Below are 27,262 nucleotides of genomic sequence, written 5' to 3' on the forward strand. Positions count from 1 at the left end.
GAATCAGTGTTTTGTTTTGTTTTTTACCTAAAATGTCTAACAGGCCTAATTCTGAAAGATCTTATTACCGCAGTGTTCTCAGTGTCTTGACGTTGTAATTTCATGAACTTGTGGTCCAGAGTAAGGCGCTACACACAGCATGATTCCAATTTAAATCTGCCACTAGAACAAGCAACCCTTGTTTAGAGTCCTTGATGCAAATTACCTATCTGCTATGAATTACTGTAGACCTTTTTACACGTAAGTCACACTACAGGGCAGCAAAGAAGTAGGTTCTTCATGACTCCATTCCAGTCCTGTGTGTAATTTTAGACGGCATCCTGGCATTGTGGAATCAAAAAAGGCGTGACATGGAACACGACTTTGTGGGCCTCTTTTGTGACATATAATATACACGTCTACAGCACTTTATAAACAATAACAACAGCATGACATGGCAATAACAATAATTTACTGTCCCTGTTATATGGCGGCTAATCTCGTCCTCTGCTCAGAGGGTAAGACGCCTCATTGTTTTCCCTATTTGTGGAAAATTCTAGCCACTGTTCTTCTTCTTTGAGTTAGCTGCTAACTGCTAACAGCTACTTTTTTCCAAACTCAAAATTATCATCATTATTTCGGCCATTAAAAATCAACTATCAGTCAACCTCTAATACAGACGTCATGTCCGTGCTATCACAACCTCCGTTCCCGACTCTGAGTTAAGACAACTCTGTCCCCACATTCTGCGATCGTACCTTATATACAACACAGTAAGGTGGCATAATGGTGTAATATTCCCACCTTGAAGAGGCGATGTAAAAGAAGCTAGTGTGACGCACTAACCAGTATAAAAATACCTGCATCTCCTTCAGCTGTTCCAGCATTCGTAGCTGCTGTTGCTCCCGCCGCGCCAGGTCTGATGACAATTCCTGGAATACAGAACAGAGAAAGGTCAAGAGTGTGTGTGTGTTTGTGTGACGACTACTACTGCTAATGGGAGGAAAAGGACAGAGAGGCAGGAGAAAGGGAGACACAGGAGTGAAGAGGAAGGGGTTTGGAGCAATTGAGGCAAGGAAAATGAGAAAAAGACAGAGGGAAGTAAAAAAGGAAAAAAGGTATGAGATTTTAAGAAAAGATCAACAGTAAAGGGCGGGAACAGCGAGCAAAGACGAGGACAAAGGGCAAAAACAGAAAGGTTGAGACTGTGTTTACATGCTGCCTACAATTGGATTATCTGCATGGCTGGTCTGAAAAGTAGTCTGACAGCAGAGTTGCACTGGATTAAGTTCATATCCACGTGAAAATCACAGTTTGAGTTTGAGTTTGATTGAAGTCTTAAGTAAAGGGCGAGTAAGGTTAGCCTGGTGCTGTTGAGGTGTTTATACAGAATGAGACTGCCAGTTAGGAGTAATTAGTCATAGACTGATTAGTCATAGGCCTATTAGACTGTATAAATTCAGTCACTGAGAAATTGAATCTTCCACCCTATTCTCCTCATTATACTTCAGTTTTGCTCATTTACCGTTAAAATGAAACATTTCCAACGTCTATTTTGATCTAGACATAAAAACCATAAGAGACGCCCCAGGTGATACATGCAAACACCCACTTCATCTTTTAACACCTACTCGGCGATAGGGGAAGCGTGGGAGTTTAAACACATTTTTGGTGAAAGAAACATCAGAGATTAGAGGAATGTGCCAATGCTTTAAGTGCAGCTATTCCTACTAACATTTTATTGATACCCACCATAGCCTTGAATACCCCTGCTTAGCAAGGGAATTTGTTTTTTTTCTCCTACAGTTTTTTTTTACATCTTGTTACAGTGATGGAAGTGACACATCGCACCAGTTTGAGACGGATAAATGACTGCTGGTTGACTTCTGATCTCCTATTCCAACTGTCACTTCATCTGACGATTTTAAGAGGATCAAGTGGCATCGAGCTGGCGGAGGATGCGACCACGGATGAGAGGCACCCGACAAACTGAAATAACCCCGCTCAGGGTGGAGAGGCCAACACAGGCAAAGTCAAAAAGCATGCTCCTGTTGTGTTCGCCTTCACTCCAGCTGAGAAATCCTCAGTGTATTTATTCGTTAGGGTATACAGCAAAGACAGGCAGATAGATGTCTGGAGCTGTATTCGCACGGGACTGGTATTACCAATGGAGCTCATGTGATTTAGAAATTACACCCTCTACGTCTGAGTTTTTGCACATTCGCATGGGATAAGCAAAGTCTGTATTTCACTTGAATTTACTGACAGTATCCCCGTGGATATGATGCGTACAGTCATGTGTATCTCCACTCTGCACAACAAAGACTCACACAGCACTGCTCACAGTGACGTACAGTGTTAACATCCATTTTTCTTTTTCAAATGTAGGTTAAACACACAGAGAAGATTCTGCCAAACATTGTCACACGTCATCTATCTCATCATCTTTTGAGATTTGAGCTTGCTCTTTTTGTGAATGGGTCTCCATGCTGTGTAACGAGATGAGCCTCCTGCACCAAAATGCTGTAAAAACTTTCAATTATAATTTCCAACACAGCCTCCATAGAAAACAAAAGACCTGAATACGGCCCAAAATCACAGAGATGTCAGTTCGCACTGGATCAGTATTATCTTATGACGTCTGTGTTGGCGAATTATGGGAGGTAATTTGCACTGGAATTTTTACTCTACAAATTACGGACGTGCAGATTTGCATTGGACTGAGATCACAGACGACATCAGCATGAGCAATTACTGGAGGTCTCCCGGTAATACTAGTACCATGCGAATGGGGCTTAAAGGAGTATTTCACTGCTGGAGAGATGGTCTTTAAATACATATCTACAAATTAGGGATTTTCTGATCAAGTTTTTTGGCCCCGATTCCAATCAGTCATTTAATATTAAGTATCTGTCAGTACAGAGTCCTGATTCAATACTATTTTATTTTCCTAGATAATACAGCTGCACAGTGCAAACATCAAATACTTTAAAGTTCTTAAAACCAATCCAAAGTATATGCTTGACAACTGAATAGCTCTGCAACAGATTAAGAAAAAAATCATCTGCATCCAAGCTGTTCCTTAATGTTTCTTTTTGTTTGTCTGACTGTTAGTGTAGGATAAAATCACAAACCCCTCCATCCCTTCTCTACCCCTTCAAGAGAGTATTCTCCAGTGTGTTACCTCTTAATGTGTGAGGTTTTATTTTGTTATCTGTGCATCTTTTGTGCGGGTTACATTAATATATTACTCTTACTGGCCGTTTGCTGGTGGGACTTTTGTTGCATTTGCTGTGGTGTCATGCGTGGCTGCAGTGAAACACCATAATGAGCAAAAATCACAATGCAAGATACTATCTCACACTGAGCTGAAATGAAACGAGTGCACATGAATTAGGTAAACAACATAAATAAACTTCATTTTGCATTCAGTTATGGCGTGTTGTGTTTCGCTCTGGGAGGGGCTCAGCCCTGCTTTTACACACACAAGGACAGTTATTGACAGCTGCAGAAAAAACACCAGTGTGTCAGCTGACGTAGGGATCAGACCAGGCTCAAGATAGCCGATCCCAATCAGTAAATAAATGCCTTAGTTGACCGCATCGACATCTCTACTGCAACTACTTTTGAAACCATTGCTACATGACGTGAAACCAGAAAAAGGGCTGTGACATTCACTTTTGCTCAAGAGATAAAAAACCTACAACTACCAGAATACAATGGACCACACCGGACCAGAGAACGCTCCTGCTGGTGGCCAACATAATGCAGGTAGCTCGTACGAAAACAATATGGCAACCAGCTGGTCACAAACAATCTCACATTACAGCTAAACAGTTCACTAAAACATGTTTCTGACAACATTTTAGGTGAGTATTAAGTAATACAGTGACAATGACTGATCAGCACTGTCGAGGTTTATCGGTTGATCTGAGGTTTGGGAGAATGTGGAAGTATAATTTGTAGTTCAAGCAACAGCCTATGAGCAGAGAGATCTGGGTGCTGACAAGACGAAAGGTTTAAAGTTCATAGTTTAATATAAATACCCACTGACACACACACACCTCCACCTGTAAGCTGAGTTGGACCCTCTCCTTCTCCTTGCGGTCCAGAGTCCTCTTCAGTTCTTCACCCTCACTGAGGACTGAGGCTGTGCGCAGCTGTGTTCGCAGCTCTGCCACTTCTTTCTCCAGGCTCAAACGATCTATACACATAAACACATGCACGCACACATGCAGACACATAATCAAAGTGTTTTTAGAATTGATTTCTACATGTGGAGACAAGAAAAGTAGAGCATAGAGTGACAAGGAACTTAAGGTGACTGATGGATTGGAGAACACAAGACACGTGGTGTATCTTTCTACAGGAAACATACACTTTAATCTAATGCTTTCATAGACCTTCCATGGTCCCTTGCAGGGGTAAAATATATGTAGGAATGTGGTTATTAGAGTGAGTTAGATTAATCTACATGTTGCCAACAGGTAAGTGCAATAATAAAGTAAAAAGATAGTATTAGATACGGAGGTAGATTTAATGATTTGTAACATCAGAAACATGGAATTTCATGCATAAGATCTCAACTCATTTTTACTGAAAGTAGATGGATGAATTAAATTAGATTTAAAAGTAGATATTTGTGGAAATTAAGACCTCACATACTCCAGTTAAAGACTATTTAATGACTTTAAGACCTTATATCTATAAAAACTGAAGACTTTTTGAGGACCTGCAGACACCCTGTATAATGTAACAGTAAAGGACGTTCAAATAAGACGTGGCCGTAGTGAAGATGTACTGTACCTTCTTAAATTAGAGAAAATGAATACTCATTAAGGGGCTCCACAAAGACCGTTTATAAAGTATGGAATCCCTTTCTCAATCATATTATAAGAGGAAATCCAATTGCCCACTGTTCCAAAGAAAGGAAAAATAAGAATTAGACATGCTCACTTAAACACAGCTCTGCCGGCCCTGCAAATTCTCCTTTTAAATTTTTACAAATTCATATCTGATAGCCTGATGTTTTTGCTGTTGTTTTTTTTTTTTTTTCATTTTACAATTGGGGCTTTGCTCCTTCAATATGTATGTTGTTTTGTTTCTTTATCCACATGTTCTGTTTGTCTTGTCCTTAATATACATAATGTCAGTGAATATATCATACAGTACGGTACCACTTATTAAAAACCACAATAAACAAAGTTTGTGGTGGTAAACATGTGAAAGTGATCCCTGTGAGCAAAAACCGCAGACGTCAGAACGTTCTGAATACTCTATTTTCAACATTTTGTTTTCTACTTTCGAGACAAGGTACATTACAAGTACATTACATACATCGCTACAAGTAAATACAACAAGCTAATGTCGAGGAAACATGTAATATTGGTTGCTGATGATGTTTATTTCCCCTTAAATTCAGATAATATTCCTGAGTAAACATATCTGGTTGTGAAGATTTTGGTTCAGGGGCTTTTCTTGGTGATTTTTTACAGTAGAAAGTGATGCTATTCTCTGTTAAATTCATTCCTCGGCTGCAATGACGATGCGGAAATGGAAGACTCGGAAATGCTGACTAATCAGAGCAGATTGGACGTTTTTTGGGCAGGAGGCTTAAAGAGACAGGCGCTAAAATAGAGCGTTTCAGACAGGGTGGATAAAGGTGCTGCAGTCATTCCCTGGTCCCCACTAAATGCGCTGGTCTCAAAAGTCAAATTGATATTGTCAGCCAAACTGTGACACAACCACTTCCGGGTCCGTCACGTGATGCCATAGGGCCCAGAAAGACTTTTTTCTCTAGACTTGAGTGACTTGAGTTTTGAGCATTACAACTACTGCAGAATGACTTGTTTCACTTTCAGAACTGAATCTACTCAATGTGATAACATTTCAAAAGTCTAGAAGACCTGCATGATGAAATTATTTCATCCCCATACAAGTAAGCAGAGCACTAAACCAGAAGTAGCTGGCTCAGCCGACTGAAATTAGCCACTCGGGAAACGAAGTCTCTACTGTACTTGCTCTATTCATTGGAATAAACGGGGCTCCGCCTCCAAAGCTGTATTAAGTTCTCTTTATACATCCATGGTCATCCCCCTGTGGCAATGACAGTGCAGAGATGGGGAAGACCTGAAAAGGCCAACCAATCAGAGGCTTTGGTCTTAAAGAGACAGGGACTAAAACAGAGCAACTCAGACAGAGGGTGAATACAGGTGTTCCAGCAGAGACAGTGTGAGAAAAATAAAGTGTATTTTGAACATTAAAGCATGTGAACATGTTCGAGTTTAACCCCAAAATATGAACAAAGTATGAACCTAACAATTAGCACGATAGCTCCCCTTTAAGCAGAGTCAATTCTGAATTATTTTCTAACCTCACGCTGAGATTTATTCTACCTCTTTACCTACAGCACTCTATTAGGGCTCACGTGTCAATCACTTCTCTTGGTCACTTGAGGCAGCGTGACAGCTGGTGGACATCAGCTGAATATAAATGAAGTGATGAGAGGTGTGAATGAATCAGGATTCTCCACAATAAACAAACATGCTGATACACAAGCATTTGACTGTCTTTTATCCAATCAATGTGAAATAATATAAATCTGCAGAAAAATCATATTTCATATTGGTTTAATAAAGAACTTTACACAAGCTTATCAGAATCTGTCATTTTGAAACGTTCACCGCCTTTTAAGGCCCCTTGATGCCCTAAAATCGATACCATTCTAAAAAAACCACAAAGCATTGATGGTAAGATTTCCAATACTTTTCTCTAAGCTACTCACAATTTTATCTCCTATTTCTGAGGTTACAGAGTTGGCACAGTAATCGTTTAACCCGTGCATTTAACCTTCATCCAAATCCTCTCTGTCTTCCTGTTTATGCTCCGTTCCTTCGCCCCCAGATTCCAGACTGAAATTCAGTACCTGACCCTCGCTGCCCCTCCTCCCTGTCGGTGTGGTTGCCATGTGGCTGAGCAATGGGCTGAGAAGTCTCCAGCCGGGCCCTCTGAAGCTCGGTCCTCTCCCTCCTCGTCCTCAGCAGCTCACTGCGCATGTCCTCCACCTGGCAATCATCAGCCGAGTGAGCAGAGACAGAGAAAGACATCCGGCTGCCTGACAGTGGGCACAACCACACTGAAGCTCTCTTAGAAGACGCTGCACTGTTCATTGTTTTGTCTCCTGAGGTTTACTGTACGTCTGCATATACAATCAGGTAAACAGACACAAACAAACCTGTTGAACAAGGGACTCTCTGCTGTCCTCAGACTGCTCCAGTAGTCTTCTAGCTCTCTCCAGCTCCTGCTCCACCTGAGGAGAGCACAACAATAACAACGTCAGGACAATACATAATGAAGGAGTGTTTTGGAAGCTGATGTGGAAGTGGCAGGAGCACAGTGTAAATGAGCACTGACTACAGTATATCATTAGGTGTGCAGACTCTACAATCTACAAATTTAGAATACCAATTTGAGTTCAGGCACAATTATGAGGGGACTCGATTCAATTTTCACCGAAAAGTTTTGATGTAGTAAATGCCTCAGCAAAATATGAATGCTACCAACCAGAGCTCCAGACTACATCATTTTACACTGACAGAACAGGTGCCCCAAAACATACATTCAACTGAGCTGTTCTGTCAGGAGATGCAGTGACTTTAACCAACAGTGAGTACAAAAAAGTATAAATAATACATGTAATTTGTTAACTTAGTTAAACCTCTGATAGCCACTAGGCTTATTTATGCAGCAGAAATGTTCTTAAGCTAATAACAAATGGCCAGCAACAAAACAACTGTTTTATCTATGAACCTTGACAGTTATAGCTGAGCCAAATTTGATGCTTTTGTTAAATGATCTTGTGGTTGTTGGGAGGAGTTTGTCTTCAGGTCTTTGAGCCAATTAGCCCTGACTTTTTAGGAAAAAGATCATATGTTGGATTAAAATGAATATAACTTTTCCCATGTCCTGTGTTATGTTTGTTAGTGGAGTCAATTTAAAAGAAACTTTACTGCACTTAACTGGTTACAATTCTTTATATTGTTTATGTGTTATTTATCTTTTATGGTGATCACATGATATCGTCTCGTATCGTTCACCTTAAGGCCCCTAAATCACATCGAATCAACTATGTATCGTGGCAGACCTTTTAATATCGGCACATATCGTATCATTGTCCAAAGAATCGATATACAGTACAGGCCAAAAGTTTGGACACACCTTCTCATTCAATGCGTTTTCTTTATTTTCATGACTATTTACATTGTAGATTCTCACTGAAGGCATCAAAACTATGAATGAACACATGTGGAGTTATGTACTTAACAAAAAAAGGTGAAATAACTGAAAACATGTTTTATATTCTAGTTTCTTCAAAATAGCCACCCTTTGCTCTGATTACTGCTTTGCACACTCTTGGCATTCTCTCCATGAGCTTCAAGAGGTAGTCACCTGAAATGGTTTTCCAACAGTCTTGAAGGATTTCCCAGAGGTGTTTAGCACTTGTTGGCCCCTTTGCCTTCACTCTGCGGTCCAGCTCACCCCAAACCATCTCGATTGGGTTCAGGTCCGGTGACTGTGGAGGCCAGGTCATCTGCCGCAGCACTCCATCACTCTCCTTCTTGGTCAAATAGCCCTTACACAGCCTGGAGGTGTGTTTGGGGTCATTGTCCTGTTGAAAAATAAATGATCCTCCAACTAAACGCAAACCGGATGGGATGGCATGTCCCTGCAGGATGCTGTGGTAGCCATGCTGGTTCAGTGTGCCTTCAATTTTGAATAAATCCCCAACAGTGTCACCAGCAAAACACCCCCACACCATCACACCTCCTCCTCCATGCTTCACAGTGGGAACCAGGCATGTGGAATCCATCTGTTCACCTTTTCTGCGTCTCACAAAGACACGGCGGTTGGAACCAAAGATCTCAAAATTGGACTCATCAGACCAAAGCACAGATTCCCACTGGTCTAATGTCCATTCCTTGTGTTTCTTGGCCCAAACAAATCTCTTCTGCTTGTTGCCTCTCCTTAGCAGTGGTTTCCTAGCAGCTATTTGACCATGAAGGCCTGATTCGCGCAGTCTCCTCTTAACAGTTTTTCTAGAGATGGGTCTGCTGCTAGAACTCTGTGTGGCATTCATCTGGTCTCTGATCTGAGCTGCTGTTATTTGCGATTTCTGAGGCTGGTGACTCGGATGAACTTATCCTCAGAAGCAGAGGTGACTCTTGGTCTTCCTTTCCTGGGTCAGTCCTCATGTGTGCCAGTTTCGTTGTAGCGCTCGATGGTTTTTGTGACTCCACTTGGGAACACATTTAAAGTTTTTGCAATTTTCCAGACTGACTGACCTTCATTTCTTAAAGTAATGATGGCCACTCGTTTTTCTTTAGTTAGCTGATTGGTTCTTGCCATAATATGAATTTTAACAGTTGTCCAATAGGGCTGTCGGCTGTGTATTAACCTGACTTCTGCACAACACAACTGATGGTCTCAACCCCATTGATAAAGCAAGAAATTCCACTAATTAACCCTGATAAGGCACACCTGTGAAGTGGAAACCATTTCAGGTGACTACCTCTTGAAGCTCATGAAGAGAATGCCAAGAGTGTGCAAAGCAGTAATCAGAGCAAAGGGTGGCTATTTTGAAGAAACTAGAATATAAAACATGTTTTCAGTTATTTCACCTTTTTCTGTTAAGTACATAACTCCACATGTGTTCATTCATAGTTTTGATGCCTTCAGTGAGAATCTACAATGTAAATAGTCATGAAAATAAAGAAAACGCATTGAATGAGAAGGTGTGTCCAAACTTTTGGCCTGTACTGTATCTTATTGTGATAAACCTAGTGATTTATAGCCCTAGTAGCGACAAGGTGCCAGACCATTAGCAGCAAACATCAAAAGACGCGGTGCTGAAAAAAAACGCAAATATAGCGAATAAGTGAATCTGGGGTTGGCTTTACTGTCGCTTTCACTGGCAAGCGTGTTTATGACCTGCATGGTATACCTTAGTCTCTATATACAGACTCTACAATCAGAGAGTCTGTAGGCAAACCCCGGAGATCTTGCCTCCGGAAGAAGAGTGGAACAGCCCTGGTTTCCGGTTGTAGGCTGTTTGTAGTCCGCATGATATTGACCAATCACGTTTGAGCCAGCTGCAGTTGTTGCCAGGTGAAACGGTCCGTGCGGTGAACTAACGAGGCGGAACATAATTGGCGTCACTGCAAACTCTGAATCCATCGCAATGGTTCAGCATATTTACTTACATATAAGCGGAAGTCGGAAATGGAAATTCGCCTCCTCCGCCCAAATCAAACTGGAATGCCAAAAAATCAGGGGTCTGCCCCCAGAGGCTGTATCGCCGTCTGCCGGAAGTCAGATGCCGAATACAGCCGATGGGTTCCGAAAATGGGTATACCTTTAAATGAAATGTAATCACTGTCAAGATTCATTTCCAAAACCAAATAATAAAGCAATTTTCTTGCCAATTTATTGAGATTTCCAAATTTATAACGAACACAGGTAACATGTTTCCTACTTTTTGTGAATATAATCCAATTTCTCTTATTTTTATATGTGTATTTAACCATAAATGTCTGAATATGGGGGCAATCCAATTTCAGCAGCGGCTGGTTTGACCACGTGGATGCGAGTGACGGCTGGCTTGATGTAGAGACATTAAAAGTTGTATCTGGACCACCTGAGAAGTGCAGGAGGACAGGTTTTGATCCAACTGCGGGCAAGTGCATCGTCACTTGCATCTTCATGATCAAACAGCCAACACAAAAGTTGGAGACAGACACAAGCAGGGCAGAGCGAAGTCTCCACGAGTAAAGTAGGAAAGCAACACACAAGCACCAATTCTTCCTCCCTCCTGGTGGTTCACAAAGTAAACAATGAAGATTTTAACAGGGCTGTTCCCTGAAAGTTGAAAATTTGAATCATCAGTTGGAGACCCCTCAGTCATTTACTTCCGTTTTTTTTTTTTTGCCAGTCAGTGTGCGGTGTGTTTCTGGGGAGGTTTTGGTCCCAAGATGAAGTTGTTGAGTGAGCACTTCTCGCTTTCATGCTGCTCTCTGTTAGAGGCAGCTGTAGACCCAGAGCCAGGGTGAGTCTGAGCTGCCCAGAGAAAGAGGGACTTTGCCCGGTCAGACTCTGAGATAACGTCATCTTCTGCCTTTTGCTTAGACGTGATAAATTTACAGCTCACAGCAACTTAGTATGACACAGTGTCTGGCTTTTGTTTGATATCTAGTGTCAGCAAAAAAATGTTGCTCATTTCCAATCCATCTGTTGTTAGTGTAGTTAGTTAGTAGTCACCCTGAATGTCCCACAAACCTCATTCAAACTCTCAAAAAGGAATGAACAGTCGAAGGCTTGCATTGAACAGCCAAATCTGATTCGACTGACATAATTCTGAGTTGGATACAGACCTAGATTTCAGAAAACAGTAATAATGAGGGCGTATCTGCAAGTTGCACTTGTGCTCTTAATTATGAAAATTAACAGTACTGTCTCCAAAAATGGTCGCAAAATACAATTAAATGGTCACAGTCTGACGCCCTGACCACTATAGCTGCCAATTCAGGAAAATTATGCATTAAAAAAAGGAACTTTTAAAAGGTAGACCTTTGTAAATTCATAATAATCTACCACACCTTTACTTTTTGAATACAAAACATTCCTTTGGGACTAAATAAATTCACCTTGGTCTTCTCCCTGTCTGCTCTCAGTAGCCTGGCTGTCACAGCCTCCTCTTGAACTTGACGTCTCCCTGAGGTCTGCAAAACACAATTTACAGACGGCAGCATGCATCATTATGAGAGCAAACATACAAGAGTAGTGTAACACTGCAACACGAGAGGTGCTATTGCATCATGGCATCCCCCATCTCGTCTTCTTGGAACAAGACACTGGCATCATGGTGGATTTGTACAAGAGCTTAGATCCCACTCAATCCCACTCATTGTGAGCGGACTGTGATGATGAATTACCGGCTGCTAGCAATAACATCTACCCAAGTGACTCATCATCTATTTGATTCACATCACAGCGGGCCCATCGGTGGGGAATAAATGTGCCCTCTGCTCTCCCTCCTCTCCTGCTCTTTAGTAGTAAAAGAGATTATTTTCCTCTTCATGTCCTCGTGCTTGTTTATTTACCCTTAATTTTTGGACAAATGCATTATTTCCCATCGCCCTGGGCCCTGCTGGTGTCCCATTAGGGCACTACGGAGGAGAGGGATGCAAATGAATTGGAAGCTACTATCATTATATAGTGTGCTGAAATGTCTAATTCACAGAGGTTATCAGTCAGGATGCAGCTACACAGCGCCCCTCTGTGGCCTGCTGATAAACTGCAGCAGGGATGAGAGATGCAAAGAGGACTGATGCCAAGACACTGATTAGCTTTGACAAAATGCTGCCCTCAAAACCAGTAACTAGGAAATCAATGGTTGAGTTATTTCAGAAATGAACGAACATTATTTTGATGATTGTATAATATGGATGATTTGTGTGGCTAAATGGGAAGTAGCAATGTAAGACAGCAATAATACAACATAATGTGTGACTGTGGGCATCTATTGAGTGCATCTAGCTTTGAGTCGACATCACTAAAGTGCACCTAATGGCAGAGCTCTCTCAGCTACTAATGCTTTGAGACAAATGCACGCCTGAAAAAAAGAAAAAACATGATTGGCGTGAAATACGGGAAAGCAGCAATTGCTTGCTTAGCCACCATTTGCACCGTAGCCGAGTAATTGCCTAGGTGTGCTTTATAGTCTCATAAAGGTGACACAGTGGGAGCACTACTTTAACAAACAAGGAGCACTGCGGTACATTAGAGGAAAAAATCTTCAAGACGCAGTGACATGGAAAGTGTTAAAAAAATTAGAGATGTTTTTCATGCATGCTCTGGATGACACGTGAACAACTGTTTATAATCATGTGAAAGATTACTAGACACACCAGTTATCGTTAGTGGTTTTGGTTGACATCTTTTTTATAAAGGGGAGGAATCATTATTTAACTGAGATCACGTCAGACTGTTTCAGCGTTCATTTTTTTAAACACATCAAGCTTGCATTTTAACCTTTTTGTCCTTGAGTTTGAAACCACCGTGTCTTGTCTTGAGATTATTTTTTTTCTTAAATTGAGCATTCATAAACTGTGTAAATGTCAGCGGTCTGTCTTAGTACTCAGAGAAAACCAACAAGCATTTATTGCTGCTAATGGCCCTACGTGGGTAGAAAGTCCTCCTGACTTGCTTTCTCTTACAGAAGTATTTCACTGCAGGAGAGATGGTCTTTTCATATAACTGAGCTGTCTGTGCAGGAGAAAGACGCAGATACTTTTGAAAATGGTGCTACAAGACGAGAGAAAACAGATGAAAAGAGCTGTGGCGTTTACTTTTGCTCAAGAGGTAGAAAACCTATGATGACAAGGATGCACTGCACCGCACCACGCCAATAAACGCTCCTGCTGGTGGGTTGACACTTGATGCGATGCAACTCAGTAACACAATCTTGACTTATATTTGATCAGTGCTGCTTAGTTTTGCCGTTTATTCTCAGTTTTTTGGGCCTCTGTTTTAACAATACAGGAAACAGTAAGGTGCCCACTTCCTGTTCACAAACTCTCACTGTTACAGCTAAACAGGGCATTAAAATATGTTTCTAAAAACATACGGATCAATGCAATAATTCTCCCTTATATGACACATTGTTTGACTAGTTGGAAGTTAGTTTGAACTGCAGAAGGAGCAGGTACATCAAAGCTGTTGTTATACCTGATGGCATCAGAACAACAAGGAAACGTTCATTAAAGAGACAGTTCACTGCAAATAAAAAATACAAAATTTTCCTCTTACCTGTAGCGCTATCTGTCAGTCTAGATTGTTTTGTTGTGAGTCGCCATGTATTGGAGATATCGGCCGTAGAGATGTCTGCCTTCTCTCCAATATAATGAAACTAGATGGCACTCTGCTTGCCAAAAAAATACATTTGAAAAACTCAACAGCAATATCCTTAATTCATTTTCCGTAACTGCTTATCCTGTTGGAGGTCGCAGGGAGCTGGAGCCTATCCCAGCTGACACTGGGTGAGAGGCAGGGTACACCGTGGACAGGTCACCAGACTATCCCAGGGCTGACACATAGAGACAGACAACCATTCACACTCACATTCACACCTACAGACAATTTAGGGTCACCAATTAACCTGCATGTCTTTGGACTGTGGGAGGAAGCTGGAGCACCTGGAGGAAACCTGGGTGCTGTGAGGCGACAATGCTAACCACTGCACCACAACATCAATGTCTCTCTCCAGAAATCATGACCCGCTTACTTAAGATAATCCACAGACCTTGTTGTGAGCACTTTCATGTAGGAACTATTTTCTGTCTACCAAACCAGACTCCCTAACTGTATCACCGCGCAGAAGGAAGAGTGCATCTACTCAGGGACAAGAGGCCCATGCTGGAGATGTAAACATTAATGGCGTCCTCCTTGGCTGAGCTACACACTTCCCTCTGTACAGTGATATGGTTAGCAGGTGTAGTTTGACAGAAAGAAAACTGTTCCTTTCATGAAACTGCTCACAACAAGGTCTGTGGATTATCTTGAGTAACACTGCTGTTGAGTTTTTCACGTTTGTTTTTTTGCGGTGCTCTGAGCTCCACAAGCTGAGTGTCATCTAGTTCCATTATAGTGGAAAGAAGGCAGACATCTCTACAGCTGATATCTCCAACACTCGGCAACTCACATCAGAACAATCTAGATTAATAAACAGCACTACAGGTAAGAAGAGGAAAAATATGCACTGTCCCTTTAAGCCAATCAGCCTTTCCCTTCCAAGCATACCAGGGCTGGATCACACTGATTTGAGTGTTTTAACAAAAACACCAGTGCCAACAGGATATGTAATATATTATTATCATACTCTGTCAGGCAGTGTGTGTGTAGTGTTTGAAGTCAACATGCCGTATGTGATGACTGTTGCTTTGTTCACGTGCTTTATTCTTTTATGTGTGTGTGCTTCACGTGTCCTTCATGTGTGTGCTGTGAAGTCCAGATTTTCATATGTGCTCATATAGGTCTGCTCGGAAATGCTTTAACTAGGTTTCCTTTCATGCTTTATGCTCTTACATGTGCTTTGATGTTGTTTTCTCTGCTTTTGTGTGGCTTGTTTCTTTAGCGTAACATTAACCTGCTCAGGAGCTGCTAATGAAAATTAGTCTTTTGATGTTAATGAATGTGTGTTGTCTCTTAAAAATAAATAAATAAGCTAAAATTTAAGGAATACTTCACCTACAAAATGGCCGTTTGTAAATCAGTTACTCAACACTGTGTTATATTGAATTTGTGAGGAAAATTTTGTTGTTCTCACATGCCATGGTGAACGAAGAATCCAAAAACAGAGAACTCTGGAATTTAACTGGACTGTGAAATTACAATGTATATAACAGCGGCAAAACTATATCAAACATCTGTTGACAAACTCTCACAGAAACTGTGCAGTATAATACAAGTCTTATTCATCCAGTCCTATGCTCAGTACTTCCCAGACAGACAGCTCTTTCAGACAGGAAACTGAAATTAAAGTTAAATTCATCTATGATCTCTTCAAAGTCAGCCTTAATAGGCAAAACAGTAAATTCACCTTGCTGAACACAGGAGCTGCTGCTCTACCACTGCCTCAATAAGTTTGTTTGGATTATTGTGTGACTTTGGTGTTTTAAAGCAGTGGTTCCGAACTGGTCCAGATTTCTTTTCAGTCATTAGTTCAAGGTCCACATAAATTTATATATTCAGTGTCATTCTTACATTTGGCCATGTTGTTGAGTTAGTTTGCTGTCCTGTTAAGTAGCTGTCTGTTAGTCACTCACTCTACAGCAGGAAACAGCACTTCAAAATGAAAGCTCTGCACTGGAAAATTACTGTACTTAAAAATAAAGTGTGTTTTTACAAACCTGACACATGTGCAAGTCACCTGCAGTCCATTCTGAATGGATCTGTGACCCACTTTTGGACTGTGACTCACCAGTTAGGAACCACTGTTTTAAAGGGTTAGTTCACATTTACAAAAGTCACACAATGACACAAACAAGGCAGTGGCAGAGCAGCAGGGCTCCGTGCTCATGAGGGTAAAATTACTGCTTTCGTCAATGGAGTCTGGCTTTGAAGAGAGCATAGATAGGTTTCACTTTCAGTTCAGTTCGAAGTCAGAGTGTTTGTCTGGGGAGTGCTGAGGATATGACTGGAAAAAAAAAAAAAAGATATTTTGAGTTTATAAGTGGATGATATAGAGTGCTTTCACACCTGCCCTGTTTGGTTGGGTTCAATCGAAGTTTGTTTGCCCCCTCAGTGCGGTTTGTTTGGGCAGGTGTGAACACAGCAATCACACTCAGGTGCGCACCAAAATAACCAGACTGAGACCTTCTTGAAGAGGTTGTCTCAGTCTGGTTACAAACAACAAATGTGCTGTTTGTTTGCGGTGAGAAAGTGTTCCGACCTGGGATGACATGACACATTGTTTGGGTTAAACATGAGCATGTTACAGTCCTGGAGGATTATTAATGTGCACCTCCTCCTGTACTGCCTTAATATGCACATTCAGCACATCCAATGCAATCAAGAGCAGCTTTCTCACGCAAGGTAAATGCTGCCGTAAGAACACGAACCAACTCTAGACAATTATACAACTTTGGAAGAAAATCAGTCCTTGATTCAGACCAAAGGAGATGACTCTAGGGCTGAAAGCACCCTAAGTTTAGTTTTTGCTGTTGTTAACCATGGACCCTTTCAACTTTAATTCATCAGCTTTTTGATTCTTCGTTCACTGTCAAGGCATGTGAGAAAAGTTTTCTTCACAAACTCAACGTAACTATCATTTAGTGGTTGAAGGTCATTCTTTAAGTGTTATGTTCAGTCTTGTCCCGTCTGCATGCCTTGATTGAGTTAAGTGCCATCAAGTCTCTGATTATTTTTCAGTGTTCTTTCTGAATGTGAGAGAACACGAGGGTGTCAACCGGGAGGTGTGGGATGATAGGATAACAGCAGTTGAGTGGTGAGGAGAAGTGTCACCTCCTGCAGCTCGTCAGACATGGCCACCCGCTGATCGGGCCTTCTCTCCCTCGCCACGCTGCTTTGCTCAGTATGCATCTCTCTCTCCAGCTCCTGCAGACGCCGCTCCACACGAGACGACACCTGCAGACAGTGAGACGGGAGGACGCCTGAGGTCACGCAAACATCACCGGTGCGGGGATGGCAGCAGGATATGATAAATGAGACAACAGGAAATTAAAAGGCTGGGTGACAAAAAGAAATCTGGAAGTAGGACATTCACAATGCAAGAATTCCCTGTCTAATCAGGAAGCATCGCATCCACCTGTAAAAGACCGTTAATACCTTTATCTCCTCACGTTCACAGACGTGACAAGATAAAAAATATTAAACATGTTTGCTGTCATTTGGAGCAGCATACTTGTCACAGTAGTGATGGTTCAGTGAGGGGCCATGTGCCTGGAGATTACACTGAATATTTACTAAAGTTAGACTTCACTGAAGTTACATTTAAAAAAGATGACATCACTTGTCTGTAGCTGTTTTCCGTGCAAAAAAGTAAAATATTTGCATACTGCATGCTTTATACAACAGCTTTTATTCATCAATAACTGTGACGTGATGTCCTTAAGTTCAGGATACATCCACTTTTCCTCGGAAGTCCACAAAGCTAAAAGCACACTTGAAGTTGGTTGTGAAATGCATTGCTACGACTCACCGAGGCCTGTCTTGGGTTAGTTATCATGTGCTCTGTGAGGCTCTCCATCGCTCGCCTGGTGTCGATATCAGACCTATAAAAAACAGACAAATCCAGCAGACTGAAAATATTCGCACATCACAGTTCTCGGCCGTTTTTGAAAAATCCTTTCCCAGGACATCATTGATCAAAATGTGAATGCATAATCTGACACCACTAAAAATAATGATGCGGCTTCAGATGTTGAAATATAGTGGTGGATCAATTCGGTATGGTCAGCAGCACCAGGGAGGAGAGATTTTCTAATAACCTGAAAATGTCAAATTCTAATGCATGTTGGGAGAAAGATCTGCTGTCGTTTGACTTTCCAGTACCATCTCTTTAAGCTCCCAATGACACTTTTATCACTTTCTCATCAAGGAGATCTCAAAAACCTGAAAACTGTGCATTTGTTTTCAAAGCACAAGCAAAAACTTTTAATATACAGTGGATATGAAAAATAAAGATCAATATCCTATACCAGCCCAGTCAGGGCAAAGTTAGTGTAGAAAATAATGAAGAAAATCTGAAGGCAGACCTGAAGAGACCACAGAAGAGTCTCCTTGCATTTAGTATGGATTACTGAATCAGTGCGTACTCTGTTCATAAAGCCTTCTTCAAACATTCAAACCAAATGCTTCAACATTTTTTGAAGGACATGCAGACTGTGGAAACCAAGGTCATGGAGTGCTTCATTTTAATGATCTTTAAAGGAGGAGAAGGATGTTCAGAAAAAGTTATTTTCCTCAAACTGTCTGCACTGAAACACCTGTATTCACCCTCTGTCTGAGACGCTCCGTTTATGCACCTGTCTCTTAAAACCACCTAAGAAAAAGCCTAGTCTGCTCTAGTGTGGTTGGCCTTTTCAGGTCTTCCCCATCTCTGCACCGTTATTGTCGCAGGGGGATGACCATGGATGTAGAAAGAGAACTTGATACAGCTTAAGAGGAAGGGCCACTGAAAGTTGTTCAATGGCGCGTGGAGCCAAAAGTGTTCGACTTCCTGGATGTAAAATTACCCAGATCTCCCCCATCATTGGGCCCATAGAGCAAGTACACAAGAGACTTCATCAGCCGAGCTGCCAACTTCCATCGGCTGAGCCAGCTAATTCTGGTTTAGCGCTTTGCTAACTTGGACTTTTGAATGGATAGATTAAATTCTGATATTGAATTGAGTCTTTTTGCGGTGGCTGTGACGCTCTAAAAATTCATCCGCTGATTTAAGGACGTCTCTTTCCTAATGTAACCCTAATGTAATGTAATTAAAAAAAATGTATTTCTGGGCCCACATCACATGATGGACCCAGAAGTGGTGATTCCACTGTTTGGCAAATAAAGTCAAATTGGCCAGTGCACTTGCTGGGGACCAGGGAATGACTGTAATAAAGTAAAGCAGCACTTTCTATTGTGAAAAATCAACAACAAAAGCTTCTAAACCAAAAATCTTCATAACAGGACAAGCTCCAAGAGGAATGTGATTTAAAATCTGGGAGAAATTTACAACTTCGGCTACCAAGACTACATGATTCCCTGGCGTTCTTTATTGATTCCTTTATTGACTCCTGATCAATTTTCTGTGTTGGGAAAAAAGTATGACCTCCACAAAACATGTGCGTCAGTGCAACTGTTTTATTATCTCTGAGTCTGAACACTGCAGAAACAGAGCAGCAAAAAAGTGATGCATGTGTCTCAGGTGTGCAAAAGCTCTGCTGTTTAACTGCGTTCTCACTCAAAGAGAAACCTACCAAGCCTGCCTGCATGGTGCTAATGTTATAACAGAGGATATTTACCCTCAGTAACAGATGTGCTGCTCAGTTGGGAAGCAGTAGCGCTCGTGAGTAGAGTGTCAAATACATGGCATTCATAGAATTTAAGCCCAGGTTGCATAGAAAGGTGTGTCAGCATATCACTGCTGTTTCCACCCTGACTTGAAACTATCATTTTACAGACATTACAAGCAGCACTGTTGCTATCATTGTTCATGAAATGAAGCCATGCTTTGGACCTTCTTGTTTTAAGCTTCCAGCAGCAGATACACGAGTTTGACATAATTGTTTTCCAATATGCAACTGTCAGAAAAATGAATAATAGGAATTGATAAACTCTGAAGCATTTGATTCAGACTCCAATCTGTAACTGGTTCTCAACTTGAGCTGGTTCTTGATTCCCATCTCTACTTTAAACACTGATCTGTGTGATTATTGTGCAAAATGCCTTTAAAAAAGAGCATGTTCTCATTAGTTTTCGTTTCTGACTTCAAGACAATTAAACAAAAATATCTGAGAATAAACTGTGCGCGTCTATCGTCACCAGTTGTTGTCATTTTACCTGCTTTTCAAAATTGTATGTTGTTTTTTTTAGTTTTGGCCCAGTTCCCGTTCGCACTGACTTTTAAAGAACAAACCAAGAGTAAACATGAAGTTGTACAGACGGACAGGCAACTCGTTGACCGGACAGTTCTGGTGATTGTCATCCTGCATCATCAGGACCCACGTGGTGACTGACAGAAGTCTATGCAGCACTTTAAGCTTCTGATGTGAACATTTCCATTATTTTGTGTCAGAAGAGCTCACGAAGAAATAACTGATTTACGTACTATTGCTATTATTAAACTGCAAATCGACCATGCTATGAGTAATGATCAACAGGTAGAGACGAGACGAAGAGGAGGCGTCGTGTACAACATTGACTCAGGGCTTATTACTGTGAGATCACTGTTTCTCACTTTTTAATGGATTTATTAAATAAGCCCAGCAGTTTTCGCAGCTTTGGACCAGAGCTGGGTGATATGACTTAAAAAGAATAGGCTATATGGTATTACATGATACACAATAACCCTAATCCATAATACAATAATACATAATATAATAACAATAAATCAAAGTGAAACCACTGGTGCTTTTATTTTGAAGCACCTGGCTCATCTCAGGGAGGAAGAGTTGATGTTTTTGCTGTGAATTTAAAGCTTCAGCTCAACAGATGTTGGCAGTTAGCATTAAGTTAAACTGTTGTTGCGACACCTTTAAACTTGAGGATTCACTGTGTTAGTTCACAAACTAACAGCTCTCCAATTCATATAGTATTCATATAGTATTTGCAAGTCGCACTGGTGCTCCATGGTTGCAAAATGTGACTTAACAGTTGCAGCCCCAAGCTGTGCAGGTACAAAAACACTTGTGTGTCTGCTCATCAATCTGATTACATGAAACTGTAAATGTAGCACCATTAAAATGATGGTTTATTCACTGTAAGCTAGAAACATATAAACTGCCCTTTAACCCAATTATTAATAGTATTTGCAAGTTGCAGCGGTGCTCCATGGTCGCAAAACGTGACTAAATAGTAATGGTGTAGAGCCCTGCATGTAAGACACACACACACACCATAGCTCAGAAGAAACTGATCTGCATGGGCGCAGGAGTGTGTGTCTTATGTATCATGTTTGTGAGTCTCTTTGTGTGTGTGAGTGTGTGTATGTATAAAAGGAAGAGAGCCATTAGGAGCAAGCAGGAGAATCGAAATGTCACAGGAAACCTCATGCAGGTGGCTTAAAAAACAATGCATACTTGATGTTAGCAATATAGTCATTTTTTATATCCCTCGGGAAACAAGCCATGATACATTGAGTATACTCAATATATCAGCCGCCCCTACTTCAGACCTATTAATCAGGGAAAATAAATAACCACACTGCAAATACACGTTAACGTGGTCACAAAATGATTAGCATAAGTAAGTTATTAGTATTTATCTACTGAAGTCCGGCTAAAATCCTGTGGTTGGTTCTTTTGCTTTCACACCACAAACGACATGCACCAGAGTCCACTTGGAAGCCAATTGCAACCAAAATTTTCAAGTGGTCTGGGTTTGGTTGTTTGGTCTGCATCAGAGTTTGATTGACAGCTTTCACACCAGCCCAAATGAACCGTAAGTTCATTTTAACCAAACCAAACAAGATAGGTGTGAAAGCACCCTCAAAATCACCTTGTCTTATAATAAATAACAATGACTGGTGTATTCAGTTGTGTACTATGTGCTATGTGTAAACAAAAAAACACTAGTTTTCTGTTCTGATATTCAGACTTTGGCCCTCCCCTCACATACTTATTTCTCCTGAGGATTTCTCTATCCAGGTCATGAGATATTCTTTGCTGGTCACAACGCAGATCCCTCAAGGACTGGTGCAAAGCGTGGACCTGTGTTGGACAGACGCAGAATACAAAACATAACACAAAGGTAAAGCAACAAGTCGACTTTCATTTCCTTCACAGAGATACATGTGCTGCTGCCACTGTGGAGAGCATCATGAAAAAATAAATAGGGACTCCTGAACTCACTGCAGGCCTAAATAATAACATGAGCAATATTTAAATGAAATCTTATCAAGCCCCTTCAGGATTAGCATAACAAATTTCATCTCTGTGTTGTTGACTCAGTGTGCCCTCTTGTGGAAACTTTGTGACACTACATGACAGTAACAAGTGGCACTGATTGGTAGTTGGTGTGTCTGTTCCTTACATCTTCTCCCGAGAGGCTGGCATCCTTGAAGCGAACACCGGCAGACTGAGACCTCCTCCTCCTTCCTGGAGTGCTTGTATAGTCCCTCAGTGGTGATGTAGGGAAGAAACGCTGGCCATCTGAAATAACACATGCACATATGTTGTGAAGTGTTAAAGCAGGAGAGAGAAGCAAACAACACAAACTCACTGTGGGATATTTTCAAGGTGTTATTCTCATGTTCACAGTCATTTTTGCACGTTATTTCTGTTTTATCAGCCTTTATGTTTCATCTTGTTGCAAATGATCCTGAAGTAAGACTGCAGTGAGAAGACAGCTGACAGCAAAATCCTTTCTATCACGCCATACCTGATCCCGAGCAATCCTCCAGGTCACTGGTGTGAAGGGTGGAGGCTGAACCTGAGGCGCTCCGAGCCCCATTGGATTTGCTCAACCTCTGAGTCTGCAGCTGACTGATTGACTCCTCCAGGTTTTCCCTGAGCTGGTGCAGGAACAAAACATCAGACATACAACTCAGAAAACAGACAATTGTTCAACATCGTTAGAAAGCAAAAATAGAACAGATATCCAGAAAAAAATGATGACATCCCTGAAAAGATCTGCAGAAGGAGAAATAAAGGAAACAAAATTTAAAAAGTTGGTGAAAATAAATGAGGACTGAATTAACAATGAGACAGTGGACTTAAAGATAAATAGCATAACTAGACACTCAGACTGGTTTATTATTGTCCTTGAAATGTTGCGCACTAAAGATGTGGATTTATGAAATGCCAACAAAAACACCTCACATAGGCCAGTGTTGCCACTAGAGATGACACAGTATGATTATTCCATGTCATGATTATAGTAATCAAAATTATCATGGTATTGTTAATGTGCTGAAAATAGTACAGATACACACTAAAATCATTTTACCAAGTTTATATTGAATACCACAAATAAAATTAGCAGCACTAAAAATGCACACTGCATGCTGCACCTGCGTCTGGGAGACTTTTGCTAACTTTGGTTGATGATGGACAGTGGTTACCTAGTCTGGGGCGGTTTAGTGGTCGTTTTGGTAAGCAACCGGAACCAGGGCGAGAGAGACAGGATCCGGAATTCGGTGGATACGCCTTTCCATCAAAATAAAAGCACCAAGCTAATAAAAATGTGGTGAAACCTCGGTTGAAAACACCGCGTTTCAGTGCCCTCTTGAATGATGAAAACGAGCGGATGTGCCCTTTTGGCTGCCCTCTTGAGTGATCAAAACAAGCTGATGTTCCCTATTTCGCCATACATGACACACTAGCTTCTTGCTCACCAATGGGGCCCCATGTCGTGCAGTAGGTGCCCTTTTTTCCTTTTCACCCCTGCCCCTCAAACATCCTGAGTCCGTCACTGATACAGTAGATGCCAGTCAGCACGCCCCCAGTTTGGAGAAGCAGGCTGGAGTCTGACACCGAAGCTAAGCAATGTACTGCTGTGGAGGAGTCAGCAGCAAAACGTATTTTTTAGCCACCTAAAAAAAAACAATATCAGTGCAAGTGTACGCTATATTAAGAATATTTTCACCACTTAACTTCTTGTGAGACAGCCCATTCTGACCAGGAAACCATTAGTGGTTTCTGTTCCCCTCTATGCTCTCGTCAAAGCCACCAGACTCCATCAACAAATACAGTAATTGTAGCTCACTGATCACAGGAGCTGCTGGTCTATCAATACTTAGATCATTTATGTAAAAAAAAAAAAAAAGTTTGTGTTATTGTGTGACTTTGTCGAATCAGTGCTAACCCTTTTAGACGCCAAAGTCAAACAATAACGCCCAAAAAAATAACTGATTGAGGTAGGGGTAGACCAGCAGCTCCTGTGTTCAGCAATCTTAAATTACTGTTTTTCTCAATGGAGTCTGGCTTTGAAGAGAGTGCAATATAATGGCTTAATTTTCAATATTAAAATCACTGTCTGACGTTAAGGTAAAGCAGTGAAAATACTCTCAACATAGCATACACTTAAACTGATATGTTTCTTCTTGGGTCTGACTTTTTTTATAGGTGACTAAAATACATTTTGTTGCTACCCCCATCCAAAGCAGTAGATTGCTTAGCTTCAATGTCGGACTCCAGCCTGCTTCTCCAAACCGGGGGTCAACTGACGTCTACTGTATGTAATATACTGTCTATGGATAAGTACAACCCATTCAACCCTACTTCAAAAAATCTGGGGCCGTATTCACAAACATTCTGAGAACACTCACAGAGAGCTCCTAATTAAGCCTAAAAATTAAAAGTAAGGAGTCGTAGCTTGGGAGTGATTTAGGAAAGTTCTCAGAGCAAGTAAGGGACAGAAACATTTACCTTAGTGAGGAGGTGAGGTTGACCGCATTGCTAGGTATGACACATTCTTTTAACAGATGTGATTGGTTGTCATCTAGTGTTTGGAGAATATTACACCGACCTCTTTGTGTTTCCACCATTTTCTCTTCTGATTAAGAAACTCTGAAGCCTCTTAAAAGTCCTCCTCTCTGCTCCGAACAGTTTTTACCTCAGGAGCTCTTTAAAGGTCTGAGATGTTTTGTGAATAACTTTTATCTTTACAGCGTCCTAGTCTGAACTTAAAATTTCGTCACTAGGAGCAACTCTTTGTGAATACAGCCCCTGAACTATCCCCTCAGTGTGTGATAAGATTACAATGAAATCATAATAGACAGAGCAGGTGTCTGACCAGTGTCATGGCTTCAGCCTGGTCATCTGTGTGCTCCCTGTACTGGCCCAGCATCCGGTCTACTTTGGTCAAGTTCCTGCTGGTGTCCTGCCAGAGAGAAGAAGCTTTCAGTTAATAATTATTGACAGTTTAGTAACCTATTCAAACTATGAATGAAAATATATAGTAAGTTTCAAATAATGTCAGGTGTCTGTGTCTCACGAGTACCTGTAAGGTGCTCGCCAGTGTGCTGATCTTCTCGGAGATGTCTGCGGCTCGACCATCACTGGATCTGCCCCTGTCCCGGGCAGCTCTGCGGTGGGCTTCACGCCCCCGAGGCCTCTGCCCCCGGGTCCTGTCGTATGAGTCCGACTCACTGGATGTGTTCATAATTTGGGGACAGGGCGAGTTTACAGTGACAGAGAGGAAAAACGGCTGACTGGGCAAATCTGACGATTAGTGACCAGCACTAGCTCCGTCTGCGGAAAACGTTAACTGTTAACTGTGACGTTAATCAGCTTAACAAACAACCTGGGCTGGTTTAGGACGTTATTAACAATAGATATGTTTGTCATAGCGAGCGGAAATGGGAGCTTTACCATTGTTACCTCAACAACCAGTGGAGACAGGAAGCTATCTGACCAGCAACACGCTACAGCTCAAACTGCCCTCCTCTCCATCAATCACGGTGCTGAGCATTGTTGAAGTGATGGTCCTCCTGTTAGCAACAAGTGGCAACTACTATGACCGTTAGCTAGCTAACCCACCGTTAGCCAACTAATTTAGCCGTGTGACATTACCGTAAAAACGACAAACTCCGCACACATCCAGCGGAAACACCGGGAATAAATCCTACCGCTGTGAATACGTTAGAAAAGAGCCGCTGGTTTGTCGCAGAGCGGCTGAAAGCTAACAGAAGAACAGTCCTCAGCTTCACTCTGCTATGGCAACTTGAACTAGCCGCGTCTGAGCAGGAAAACAACAGACCTCAGCGGCCGCAAAGCACGCCGGGAAATGTATGCTGCCCACCGTGGAGCAGTGTAGGAATTCGTTAGCTGTGAACTACATTGTCCAAAGCTTTGCGTTTGCGCCAGTGTTGCCGCCCGTCAGTTAGAAAAGACAAGACAAGAGAAGGAAAGAAAAGAAAAGAAAAGAAAAGAAAAGAAAAGAAAAGAATTTAGAAAAATATAATAAAAAAGATAATTATTTATCGGACAAGAAAAATAAAACTGTTAAAAAGAAAAGACAAAATGGATAAGAAAAATAATAATATATGATTACAAGATAGGTAAGAGGACGACAGTGGTGGTAAGCAAGGGACTGTTCTTTACTTGTCAGAGGAGAGGGCTGGCTGGAGTGTAACTTTTATTTACTTTTATTCATTTTTTTATTTTGACCCACCCCAAAGCTTAAAATATTGTGACCTTTGATACACCTATTCCAATACATGTTATACCCTGGTGAAGACTGTCTAATGTTGAAACATGTTGGTCTTTCAATGTGAGTAAAGGATCTTTAACTATAATGTGCAACACTCCCCAAATTTTTCTTCATATAGGTATCCATATATTGAAATGGACAGTGGTGGAATGTAAGGGACTGTTTCTTATTTATCAGATACGGGGGTGGCTAGGGTGTGACTTTGTTTTTTAATTATCATTATTTATTTTGACCTTCCCAAAGCTGCAGATAATTTTCCAAAACCCTCCCTGAGTGACTAGTGAAAAATTGCATGACCCTCCCTCCACCATAAATTAGTTATTGAAATTTTAAAACACTTGATGTTGGAAAGTTAAAAGTTGAAAAAGGTTTTTCGCTCTTGTTGTGCATGCTGGTTATTTAGTGCAAACGGTTTCTTTTCAGCCAACTTTATTTGAGACATGTAGAATAAAGTTGATGAAATATTAATATTTTAGGCTCAGATTTGGTTACGCATGTTTTTCTGACAGGAGCTTTTGTTGCACAGTGTTCCCAGGGACTGTTGTAAATATAAAAATCCAACGATTATTTCTGTTTTTTCAGTTGATTATGATAAATGGTGTAATTTAATGGTGTCATTTTTAAATACAACATGCACAGATGGGTTTGGGAGGCATGTTTTCTTCAAGAATAGGCAGTAAAATAGTTTTTATGCCCCTCCTTAAGTCAAAATAAAAAAAACATAAATCCCTGCCCAGTGCTAAAAAAACATAACTTGACATGCCTCCCTCTTATTGCGCCACCCCCTCCCCCCTCATAGGTAACTAACAGTCCCTAACTGAGTACATTTACTCAAGTACTGGACTTACCTTTA

The 27,262-nt window shown here is 41.2% G+C and overlaps 1 protein-coding gene across 2 annotated transcripts in view; it reads right to left on the minus strand.

Annotated features, from left to right (window-relative positions):
* The window catches only part of cep128 (centrosomal protein 128), an 82,403-nt gene extending 56,354 nt beyond the window's left edge, over nucleotides 1-26,049 (minus strand). Inside the window, exons 1-12 of one of the 2 annotated variants that reach the window (XM_078173695.1) lie at nucleotides 25,198-26,049; nucleotides 24,991-25,077; nucleotides 22,636-22,768; nucleotides 22,288-22,406; nucleotides 21,874-21,965; nucleotides 17,753-17,825; nucleotides 17,056-17,178; nucleotides 11,679-11,753; nucleotides 7,214-7,288; nucleotides 6,905-7,043; nucleotides 4,044-4,183; nucleotides 840-911 (exon numbers count right to left, since the gene is read on the minus strand). In XM_078173695.1, coding sequence (XP_078029821.1) covers nucleotides 840-911; nucleotides 4,044-4,183; nucleotides 6,905-7,043; nucleotides 7,214-7,288; nucleotides 11,679-11,753; nucleotides 17,056-17,178; nucleotides 17,753-17,825; nucleotides 21,874-21,965; nucleotides 22,288-22,406; nucleotides 22,636-22,768; nucleotides 24,991-25,077; nucleotides 25,198-25,359 — 1,290 coding nt within the window. In that variant the 5' untranslated portion in view covers nucleotides 25,360-26,049. The remainder of the gene's footprint in view (nucleotides 1-839; nucleotides 912-4,043; nucleotides 4,184-6,904; nucleotides 7,044-7,213; nucleotides 7,289-11,678; nucleotides 11,754-17,055; nucleotides 17,179-17,752; nucleotides 17,826-21,873; nucleotides 21,966-22,287; nucleotides 22,407-22,635; nucleotides 22,769-24,990; nucleotides 25,078-25,197) is intronic. The other variant, XM_078173694.1, reaches the window with a different exon arrangement.
* Nucleotides 26,050-27,262: the final 1,213 nt, after the last annotated feature.

The sequence above is a fragment of the Epinephelus lanceolatus genome, chromosome 13 (genome assembly GCF_041903045.1).
Source record: "Epinephelus lanceolatus isolate andai-2023 chromosome 13, ASM4190304v1, whole genome shotgun sequence".
Taxonomy (NCBI): domain Eukaryota; kingdom Metazoa; phylum Chordata; class Actinopteri; order Perciformes; family Serranidae; genus Epinephelus; species Epinephelus lanceolatus.